This window comes from Pseudopipra pipra, chromosome Z, assembly GCF_036250125.1.
Source record: "Pseudopipra pipra isolate bDixPip1 chromosome Z, bDixPip1.hap1, whole genome shotgun sequence".
NCBI lineage: Eukaryota > Metazoa > Chordata > Aves > Passeriformes > Pipridae > Pseudopipra > Pseudopipra pipra.
The window spans coordinates 61,686,589-61,698,519 of record NC_087581.1 but is presented as its reverse complement, the minus strand read 5'-3'; the positions used below and the strand labels follow the sequence as shown (position 1 = coordinate 61,698,519).

The window sequence follows — 11,931 nt, the reverse complement described above, 5'->3', positions numbered from 1 at the left end:
GCCGCTCCGTGCCTTCGGCAGTGGGAAGGAAAAACAAGAAGGGAAAAAAAGGAGAAAGACAAATTGTTCCCGTGCCTAACTCCTGCCTTCCCGCTCCGCAGCAGCCCTGCCGGGCCCCCGCTGTGGGCACCGCCCGCCTCCCTCCTTCCCGTAAGGCGAGCGGGGCGCCGCGCCAGACAGCCTGGCCCGCAGGGGGGGCAGGGGGAGCCGAGCACTTCCTGCTCATCGTTACACAGCACTTTTCCAGCCTCCACAGGCTCTCCTCTCTGCTGCCGCTGCCGCTGCTGCCTCTCCCAGGCAGCCAGCAGAGATGCACTCCCCACTCCCTGCCGGGGCTCCGCCGGGCGGGAAGGCGGGCGGAGTTGGGCCCGTGTCCTCCGCCAGCTCCCCCCCACCGTGGGGCCCGTCCCGCTCCCCCATCCCGGGGATCCCTCGGCGCCATGGGGCGGGGAGGGGGGAGCGGGGAGGGAGGCGAGGGCCGGCGCGGCGCATGCGCGGCGCGACACCGGGCATATAAGGGGCAGCCGGGGCGGCGCGGGAGTAGAGCTGGGGCGGCCCGAGCGCGGCGGGAGCACACGGAGAGCCAGCGCGGAGCCTTGGCCTCTTGCCTTTAAGCCAGCGACCCTCCTTCCCCAGCCGTCACCATGGTGAAGAGCGTGGGCAGCCTGGTGAGTCCGATGGGCGAGGCGGCCACGTCCTTTCGCCGTGAGAGAGGAGCGTGGTGGGGCGAGCATCCCCTTCCCGGCGGGAGGGTGAGCGGGGCGGGAGCGCTGCCGGGGGCAGCTCGCCGAGCGGGGGACCCCGTTCTCCTGCCCTGGGCTCCCGAGAGGCCTTGGCCTGCGGGAGATGGCAGTGATAGCGCGTGTGCCGCCCGGGCAGGCGGAGCCCACTCGGCGGGAAAGCGGGGAAATCGCGGCGGGGGGCTCGGTCAGACCACAGGGAGGGGTCAAATAACTGCGCGACCCGAGACTTCAGGGAATCGGAAAGAGGAGGGAGATGATGTAATTCCACGCTACGACAGGTTTGTCGCTCACCGTCCTTTAAAATCTTAACGAAAAGGTTCTGTTTTTCAAGCGGGTAACGGGGACAACAGCAACAGAAGGAGAGGACGTAGTCTTAAGCTGTACCAAGGGAGGTTTAGGTTGGACATTAAGAGGAATTTCTTCACAGAAAGGGTGATTAGACACTGGAGTAGGCTGCCCAGGGAGGTGGTGGAGTCACCATCGCTTGGAGGTGTTTAAGGAAAGTGGACGTAGCCCTTAGTGCCATGGTCTAGTTAACAAGGTGGTGTTGGGTCATAGGTTGAACTCGATAATCTCAGAGATCTTTTCCAACCTAATTGTTTCTGTGATACAGTACCCTCATTCAGAAGTCCTGGATTGCCTTATGTACTGCTAGTGTGTAGGGGACCAGGCGACCTTCTAGTAGAGATTGTCCTACGTTCTTGTGTGTTTCCGGGTAGGAGTTCAAGGAAAACATGAATCCAGTTTTCTTGACTTGAAAGGACCTGCTAGAGCCCATTCCCGTACTCAAAAAACAGGAGTTGCTGCTATGAGAAGTATTTCCCTTGCTATGGTGCTGTCTGACGTTTTTAGTATGCTAATGCAGCACGTCACTGTTTAAATGGTTCTGTGAATAAAAATACGTCTGTGGCTCTGAGATACAGAATAGTAATAAAGCCTAAACCAACACATGGAGAATGCTGTGCTGGTGATGAAATAGCATGTGGTCTTGTGCACAGCAGCTGATGTGGTTGATGGACAACAATAGAGTATTTGTTAGCTCTAACTTATGAACCCAAGTCTCAAAAAATATTCTTCATGAAAACTTTGTGAACTCTTCATTTCAGGAAAAGTCTTGTTGGACTAGTCTTGCATTTTGAACTTGAACTTTGGTTGATGTGTCAGTTTAATCTCATTTTGAGGTGTCTGTAAGTGATGCTGTTTGGCATCCAAGTTAGTCATCTAGGCTGTGCTCTTCTACAGTCAGTTCCATTCATAAATGAAAAGCATGTCAAACCTCCCCCACTGGACTCTGAAGGTGTTAACATCTTACACATGAATATACAAACTAAGACTTGTGACCCCAGCTCAAAAACCTGTGCACAAAAGAAGCTCCTTAAGATAAATGACATGCCTCATAATTCAGGTCCTGGAGATGGAATGGTATGTGAACTCAATCTGAAATTGTTGTTCTGGCTCACACCTTTCCCCCCTTTCCCTTTCTCTGTTTATGGAGGTACAGGAGGGGCAAACTTTGAGTAAGGTTGGAGGTTTTTGTTATAGGCAGGAACAGCTTAAAAATGGCAAGTCAATAAACTTGACTTTGGAGGAAGAACCTGCTCTAAATTAATTAGGCTTCCACTGTCCTCTTAGCTATGATCATTGATTAATAGTCTGCTGTAGTTTAAAGCACAGTTTTGTTGCTCATCCATGGAGAGTGCAGATTCAACAGTCATGCTGACAACAAGGTTTTAACATCAGCATCACATAGAGTATTCAAGTACAGTGCAGCTGGGATTTCTGGATTAATTCTGGCTTTCAGTAAAGCAGGTTCGCATTCTTCTCTGATACAAAGGGGAAAACCCGTTCTTCTACTATCTGCAAGAGCTTCTGTGAGTGATGTCTGTAAAGCAGTGTGGATGTGACAGATAGCTAGATGTGGCCCCTTTCCCTACATACCTCTTCAGAAACTGACTAGCTTCTACAGAATGGGTACTTTCAGGGTGGTCCCTCTGGAGTACCTGCTAGTGCAGAAGAGCTGCACTTGGGTTGGTTTGTATGTATCATTGAGATGTGTGAGTACTCTAACTTGTAAGGGGGTTTGCCTGTGGGACATAATGCCTCTTACAGCAGAAGCTAATGGGGTGTATAAACTTAAAAAGCTGATGCTGCCAAAGCTTTCCTCTTTGTACTAGATGCCTCTCTTGTTATTTAAATTAAAGGAAATACTGAAAACTTGCAGCTTCAGCTACAGGTGATAGTTCTAGACGTCATATCTGCTAGAGTGTTCAGGCAGTTGAACTTTCAGTCTGTTTATGCTAGCTTCTGTATTTACAAAAAAACCCCGCTGAATTATATAGTAACCAGTCAGCTGATGACTAGGTTAATCCAGGTTCAAGGGTGACTTGATATGAGTTAAAAAGAATGTTTTTAACTAAGTTTTAATCAAATCTGCCAGATAGCGTGGACCTATTTTACCTATTGCTGAAAGCAGGAGACTCCTTTCAGCACCATCTGTGGCCACTAGCCTCTATTTGGAGGCATTACCTGGTGCTGGGAATCTCTGATGCACTAGAGGCTTTCATTATTAGAGCTTTTTCTCTTGCTTGGCCCTTGGCAACAGATGCCTGCTACCAACATGTTTGCTGAATGCAGCATGTGCTTTTCTGCTGGAGGACAATACAAGCCAATGAAGTCTTGTCTATGCACAGGGAGGTTGTAGGAAGAAAAATAAAGGCAAAACTGACCAGCTGGCTAGCTGAGGCTTCCCCCAGTAAGGGGGAGAAATTGCTGGTTAACAAAGCTGTAAGATCCTCTAATAGTGTGACAAAATGGTCTCATGGTGCGAGGTTCCTCTTCTGGTTACAGATTATTTGGTTTTTCATATGAAAACTTGTAACTTCACAGTTAACACAAAAGACAACTATAGAAGTCAGTTGGACAGGTCAAACAGCTTCTTTGCCCCTCTACTGTGTTCTTTTCTCCAGGGAAATTAAGTTCTCTGGCAAAACCTCCAGAACGTCTCACTAGTTTTAATATCTTTTTAACTTGGAAGGGTAACGCCTTTGGACCCAGCATCTCTTTTCACTCCCACAGCAATTTTAGCTGATACTAGAGATGACTTGCAGGGTGACATCTGATTTGTAGTCAGGACCAGGTCACCAGTGGTGAATGGTGTGTGACTGACTGTAGTTATCATGCCTTCCCACTTTTCCTGTGTTCTGTGCAGTGGCAAACATGAGGTACGTGGGCATATGAAGAACACATCCCAGTGCTGGGCTTCCTTTATCAGAATACAGTAATTATGTAGCCGATTAGAAGACTTAAGGGTTAAAAGAGGATGGTCTAACTGGTAGGTGCAGAAAGTGGAATCTGTAAAGAGCTGGTGAATTTACAGTGCAGAGGTGTGTGAAGCTATACCAAAAATCAGTAGTAGGATTCCAAGGCCAAAAGAGTGAGGTTTGATTGAGGACCTTATGGTGTAAGTAGCTGCAGGGAACAGCTACCATGGATTGCTGTATACAGGGACATTAAACACTGTTGGTGGGAATGGGATGCTTTTGGAATTGGGGCGCAGGAATGTGTACTGTGTCAGTACAGGAGTGGGGTGATGTAGGGAGGCGGGAAAACTTAACTGTTTCCATTTCTTTCAGAATAAGAGTAGGTGGTGTGCAGTGTTACTACTGATCTTGTAGCAGAGTAGACTGTGACTGTCCAAGATGCAAGGATGGAAGAACCAACATCAATGGAGCCTGTGCCTCTGAAGAGAACTACATGGGGAGGGGAAAAGTCTGTTAACAGGGAGACATAATAATTCTATGTGAAGTTACAGGAAGTTGTGAAGATTTTCACATAGGATTGATTATATGTAAGAATGCTCATGCAGGACCTCTGCTTGCTTGTTAAATATACTCATGTCCAGTCTGACCGCGTGCACTCTTGACTCCTCACCTGCATGGCATTCTATAATGGGAGGAATAGCCTACTAGAATCAAGTGTTGACTTATTGTGACTGATTGCAGAAGCTGATCTTAATTAATTAGCTCCTGCACTGCAAAACAAACTACTGTGTGTATCTGGGAGTAACCACATTGTTTTCAGTTAGCTGTTGCTGATAGAACTCCAGCGCCTTTTTCTGTTAAGCTGGGGGAGTAAAGCAGCTGTCTTTTGTGTACATAATCTGAAATGAAGTTTATATTAACAGCTCTCCTGAAGCTTGACTGCCATGAGAACAAAGCTGAAAATTGTTATGGTGGCTTGTAATTTCTTTGAAAAAGACACTGTCAGGAATTAGTTAATCAGCACTTTCTGCTTCTGCGTGAGATACTTGTTTGCCTCTTGATAGCATGCGAGTATTTATTGCTTTTAACATCTTTCATTTCTATTAAAAACATCCACTTTTTGACCAGAAAACATGAGTAATGGCATGTAATGATGCTGAATTCCAAGGAACTTTGTCCAGAAATGATTGGTGTGACTAAGTGCAACACACAGACTTGAAGACTCTGAATTAAGTATTGGGTGTTTACTTCTGTAGACTGTATGTGTAGCATTGCTTTAGGTAGTGATGTTACATGTGGGTTCACTTGGCAAAATAAATAAATGTCCTGTGAGATTGCTTTGGAAAATATGCTGTAGAGTAAACCACTCAACATCATTTTAGTGTTAGCGGTTGATTGGAAAAAACATCAAACTGGAGGAGTGTATGAAGGTTTGTGTCTGTGTCCTTTTCAAATTCTGCAGAGGAAACTGTCTCAGAAGAAAATGGAAGTCTTCCTTCCAAGACAGAAATGAGAAAATGAATTATTAAAAACTGTAAGGATCACATTTTGGGGATAACACAGAGCTATCAGAGCTAAGCATTGTAACTAGAGAATTTCTAGCTTATGTTTCCACAATTCAGTGAGTTAGACTGAGCATTGTGGTAGTTTTCTAATTTAAGACTCATAAGATACTGGCTGATGCTAGCACTGATGAAAGCAATTCATACTGAAGCCCTTACATGATGGTACAAATAACCCAGTTAAGTGTTTAAAGAGCTACCATAATGTGTTAGGGCTAAGAGCTAGCAAGCATTGAGATCTACATCCTTTAGGAAAGGAAGGGGGAAATTATGTGTGGGTTTTTTTGTTTGTTTGTAGACTGAATTTGAGGCGGAACTGAAATCTGCTGGCGAGAAGCTTATTGTAGTCGATTTCTCTGCTACATGGTGTGGACCATGCAAAATGATCAAGCCTTTTTTCCATGTGAGTAGTTCTTCTTTTTTTATTTCTGCATTAAATTGTATATAAATGTTTTTGTGTTGCTTGACAATAACACAGAGGAAAGTACCTTTTGCCACGTGTGATTGCCAGCATTTTCTGGAAAAAGGGAGAAGTTGCAGAAGTATCTACTATTAAAACTATCAGCTTAAGTAGACTGACCTTCTTCAGTATAGCTGGGAGCTAAAGTGTGGTTTAGCTGTCCTAATGCTTACATGAATTTCAGATCCATAGGGACCTGCCAGTTGCATTGTCTCAAGAGTGAGATACAGAGAGGAAACAATACTTATCCTTCTGTACACAGTTATGAAATTACTCCAGCTGTGTTTAGGTGGCAGTATCGTCTCCTGGTGAAGTGTAAGATAAGCTGAATCATCTTTTGGTGATCAGCTGAAGGCTGCAAGGGCAGGCTTTTCACCTGTGTCTTGGGATATTTGAGTCTTGGTGGGGAGTACGTTTGAAGAAGTCTCAACAGGCTACTCCAGAAAGAATCTGGAGCAGAAAAGAAATTTTTGCTCTGGTCAGTAAAACAGCTGCTTTATGGTAACAAGGCATATTTCAATGGGGGGTTAAGCAACACCAGCCTTACAATGTATATGAATGTGTCTTTTAAAAGAAAGCTTTCCTGGAACAGTGTAACTGCATAGTTTTTTATTTATTTCATTTTAGAGCTTGGGTGAGAAGTATGGCGATGTGGTGTTCATAGAAATTGATGTGGATGATGCCCAGGTAAGGTCTGGGGTGGTGCTGAGGGAGGATAGCTATGGAGTTCCACACAAGTGACAAAGGAGAACTCTTTTTATGATATCCTCACACATACTGAAACAAAACAAGAGATTACTTAAACTTAAAAATGAGACATAGGGCTTTGGCTTTTTTTTTTTTTTTTTTTTTTTTTTAGAGAACACCTGAACAGAACAAACTGCCTTGGTTATCAGCACACTTGAAGTCCTATGGCATGTGTTAGATAACTTGGGAACACTGACCTTTTACTTTGGGAGGGAGTGTTAGTCTAAGGCCTTAAGCTGCTTTGATGCAATCTTCACTAAACCTACTGGTTCAGAACTGTCTGATGGTCTGTCTTGTCTTTCTGCTGGTCTTGGCACTGTTTCCTCTTTCATTAAAAATGAAATTAAATCTTGAATTAAGTGCAATAAAATGTCTGCTGTATTGCAGTTCCAGCAGTATCAAATATGGACTTGAAAAATGTCAGGTTAAAGCACAAGAGTTGCCATAGGGCTTTTGAGCCTTCCAAACAGTCACATCTGTTTTTGATGCAGAGGGCTGTTTTTCTCCAGAGTGTAGGTGTAGGCAATGTGGTTTTGGTATTGCATGAATTAAATGTCAAAGAGGGGATCTTCCAGGTTTACCTCAAAGAGATGTTAGCACTGCACTAGTTTTGCTAGTGAGGGACTAATAGAAGTGCTTTTGTTTTATCTTTAGCAGTAATAGCTTTGCCTATCACCTAAACAGAAGTAAGCTAGTGGATTTTTTTAATTTAACATCCTTGAGAATATTGTTTTTTTGTCTCTTCCAGGATGTTGCTTCACACTGCGATGTGAAGTGCATGCCAACGTTCCAGTTCTACAAGAACGGAAAGAAGGTAGGTTCTTCTCTTTTGGAAATGCAGCAGGCAAGCTAAGCACTTGAAAGAAGATTGGGAATAGTCTGCTGTCCCTTGATAATGTCTCTGGGGCACCACTAGCATTAAGACACTCCTGAAAGCAAGCAAGTTCATCTTGCACCACATCAAATGTAACATGGGCCAGCAGCAGACTGGTGATCCACACTGTATTGTTTACAGGTAGCGAACTGAACTAATGTTACAGGTCAAACTTACAGGCAGAGCTTCATTAGAGATAGTAGGGTGAGTGACATGCCTGCTGGTCTGTCTGCCTAGCACCCTGCTTTTTACTTCGTAAGTATTTGTTCTTCAATGTAGCTCCTATTCAAGCAGAGACATAACTACAGGTGCCTATGGAATCCCACCCAAACAAAAGTCTCTAACCTGGTTGAGCTTATATACAGCAAACAACTGTTTGGATTATTTCACATGGGGTCTGTGTAACTTGTGAAGTGAAGGTCCTGTCCCTGTCAGGGGACTGAGGAGATGTCTTGTACCTACTTTGCCAAGAGGTGGATGAGGTAGGATGCAGATCATGCTCTGACAGCGTAGTGCAGGGTAGTTTGAATAGTTCTCTGCCTGAACTCAAGAATTGTTGAGCTAAATGTGTTGTATTGGGGTTTTAGTTTGCCAAGTAAGAGAGGCTTTTCCAAAGTAAAACAGCTCTTGGGTGTAGGTTCTGTGGCTGAAGACAATGGAATTGCACCTTGGAAAGTGAATGTCAGATGTCGGGTAACTTTCAGTTTAATATGGGGCCAAGTCGTGACTAATTATGAGCCTTTGACAGTTCTCTTAGGGTGAACTTCCACAACTTCCCGATGTAGTTGGAAGAATTGAGATTAGTGTGACAGTCTGTGTGTGGCTTTTTTTTATTAAGCAAGCAGTTTCATGGTTTGTAGAGTAGTTCTGCTCTGTACCTTGGGCCCCTCTTGCTGCAGGAACACAGCTGCTGCTTTTGAGATGTGAATGTTGCCTTTCTCTTTTTGCCATGGAAGTTGCAAGAAGGATAATTGTCACAGGAGAAGCCAGGCTCAGGGATAGATCATTTGGAACAGTACTTCCAGAATTTGATTGGTAGGGTCCTGAGAAGCACAAGGTAACTTTGAGCTACCTGTGATAAGTAGTGACCTTCAGAGTCTCTTCCAGACTCTATTTGAGTCTTAGACAACATTGATTTAGGATCAGTGGTAGTCTGGAAGTGATTGTTGATAGGCTTTTGTTCCAACTTTTGCATGAGTTGAATGGGAAATAAATAGATGAACATCTGCAAAATACTCTGTTTCAAGGTTGGAAAAAATTTTAGTTGTAGCAAAGTTGAATAGATGTGTATGTGACTGGATGCTATGCAACTAAAGTTATGAAGCGTTGAATGCAACAGTTCTAAAAATCAGTCTCTCTTTGCAGGTGCAGGAGTTCTCTGGGGCCAATAAAGAAAAGCTGGAAGAGACCATTAAAAGTCTAGTCTGATCTCCAGCCATGGAGACAGTGAAGCATGACTGCTTCGGCTAAATTATAGCCTGTAACTTTTCTACTTTACAAAAAAAAAAACCAAACTAAACAAGCTAGCTAGGTTAAGTGGTGGACATTCTCCTCTTGATCTATATAAATGAGTACAATAAAGTGTAAATTCTTCACTTTTGGATATTGCTGTGTGTTTCAATTAAAATGTGAGGGATTTCATAATATAAATAAGGTGCCACTTTTGCTGTGTTAAGTACTCTGGATACAAAGACTTTTGTCAAAGGCAACCTGGTCTGTTGCTGGGGGTGGAAAATTGTCTTGCATGAGATAGTAATGACAGTTGCTTTAGGTAGTCACCAGGCTATAATCTGGTTTACAAATAGAGAAATGCGAGTCAGAGAAAAAAGGGTGGTCACTGGGTGTGACAATAGGTTTTCTTTTGTTACCTGTTTTTAGTTAAAAGACTCTTAAAATTTTTCAAGCTTATTTCAGACTTCAGAGCTAAAACTTGTCTTTCCAGAGCATAATACCAATCTTACCATGGAAGTGCAAGGTAGGAGCTGCTGCCTTTATGCCTTTTCAGTTTTGCCTTGTCACTTGTGTACGTTCTGTATTATTAGTAACAAAGTGTGTTTAGTCTGAGTTGGGCTGCTTTGTTCCTAGGCAATAGTCTGGAACAAATGACTGAAGAAGTAAAATTTGCAATGCCTTAACTCAAGACAATTTAGATTTATATATTTTCATATCAAATAATTTTCACTTGATTGCACTGCCACATTCTTAGAACATATTGGACACTGTGTTGAACAGTAAACTGGAGTCTGTGGTCCTTCAAACCTGAATCAGGCTGTCCAGAGGAATGCTGACTTGCCAGCCTTCTTATACCTGCCATTCACCTACCCTTGGGACTGTTACCAAGGAGAACTGCTGTGGTTTTTCCACTGTATCAAAATGGCTTCCTTGCTGGCTTGGGTGTTGTCCTGTACAAGAATTCAATAAATAGGGGAGCAGGGCTGTAGCTAGCGGCTATCCTAATGCTGTGGGTAGGGCTTGGTGAGCTGTGCTGCTCACTAAGTATCACTCACTGGAAAGTGAGACTTCCTGCTGCATATGCAGGAGACCTGGAATGTGTGAGCCTCTTTGTGGTAGTGAGCTCACATGTGACTCAGCCTTACACTCAGTTCACAAGCATGCATGAATTTCTTCATAGCTCTTTAAGCTTCAACAGGGGGACCTTCAACAACTTGTTGTATATGTTCCCAATTAGAAACAAGATTTTTCTAGTCCAAGAAGTGACCACACTCTTTACTTGAGGATGAACCATCAAGGATCTTCTTGGATGTAAGCTCTAGGTTGTGATTATGCAATGAGAAGGACATGCAAAAAGTTCTCCATACAGCTCTGGCTATTTGACTAAGAGGAGTGCAGCTCTATGTTTGAATGGCTGTTCAAAGGTAAAGGGGAAACCACTACCCCAAGTGGTGCTATGGACAGATTTGTGAGGAGGGTATAAAATGAAGCTGGTGCAGGAATGTATTATTGACATCACAGCATCTGAAAAACAAGCATTGCTTTTGAAAGCAGTTTCTGCATGGCTGACTTAGTCCCTCTGGGCAGTAGCTGGGAGCAAGACAGGTTTAAACAATTCTTGCTGAAAGTTCCAGGTGAAGTTCAATAGTTTGCCCCAGCACCCTGCTTCATCCTTAAGAAACAAAGAAGCTACTTGAGTGTGCTGCAACAAAAAGTATTTCTGCTGAGGTGAGGCCAGACCACATTGTTGTCTATTACAAGAGGGGAAAGGTGTAGTCAATGGGACATTACTGCTTGTGTGTTGGGTTTAGCATTTCATTTACTTAATAAGATGCTCCTCTGTAGTAGCCTTGGAGAATCCAGGTGACAGTGACTTGAAACTCAAGTCATGATTGGAAAGACCAAAACACCTGGGACAGCTCTTGTGCTGAAACGAGGGGTGCAAAGCAGTTCTTACAAGGGCAGTGAGTTCAGCTTCCTGTGCTGCAGTATCTTCCCATCCTGAGAACTGGCATGTAAGCATGCTGTGATGAAAATAACTTTGCATCACCTTATTTGAAAGGGGTTCTTTAAGGCTTGGCTTTTTGAGGAATATGCAGTGAAGATATCTGTGTTAAATAGACCTTCACTTTAAAGGAAACAGCAAGCACATGCTCTTAAAATACATAGCTATGCCAGAATTTGTGTTTGAAGTTGATCCTTGTCATTATGGGTGATGCAAAGAAAAGCCTATGCTTTGTTCTGGTTATGTGTGAGGAGCCTCACTTCCTACAGCAACAGTGCCTCTACTGGGAGGAGAGAACCCCAGTTCAAGATGGGAACTGGACAGAGTCTTTCAACAGGCAAAGACAGGGTGTGTCAGCCTTTGACAAAACCTAGGTATAGCAAATAAACATTTTGTCCTAAATAGAACAGGTATGAGTATCCCTGCTAAAGCCTCGGGCTATATGCCCTGCCACATGTGTATTAAATAATAATACTTCATAGAGAGCTCAGTGGGTGCATTTCTTCACTTGTTTTCCATGTAAAGGTGTGAGACTAATATTGCCATGTGCCAGACAGTAGTGCAGCATTCACTCTTTCATTAAACTCTGAGGTCTGCTGCTTGCATGAACAGAATTGGCTGCTCATTTATCTGAAAAGATGCCTTTTATAGGAAAGTGATGGATGGCCAACTGCCTTGAATGTTTGCAAAATTTTATGCAGAAAAGAACCACATGCTATCTCATGGCAGAAAAGAAACAACCTAGAAAGGTTTCTTCTGGAAGTAAGGGTTTTGGGAAGAAGTTCTCCCCTCAGGCAGTGACTGCAATCTTTATCATTTGGCTATTAC

General features: G+C 43.7%; 1 protein-coding gene across 1 annotated transcript; it reads left to right on the top strand.

Annotated features, from left to right (window-relative positions):
* The first annotated feature begins 486 nt into the window (after window positions 1-486).
* LOC135407146 (thioredoxin) lies at window positions 487-9,241 on the top strand. The gene is made up of 5 exons (XM_064641963.1): window positions 487-668; window positions 5,864-5,968; window positions 6,653-6,712; window positions 7,521-7,586; window positions 9,012-9,241. The coding sequence occupies exons 1-5, from the start codon at window positions 645-647 to the stop codon at window positions 9,072-9,074; spliced, it is 318 nt and encodes a 105-aa protein (XP_064498033.1). The 5' UTR covers window positions 487-644; the 3' UTR covers window positions 9,075-9,241.
* The last annotated feature ends 2,690 nt before the right edge of the window (window positions 9,242-11,931 follow it).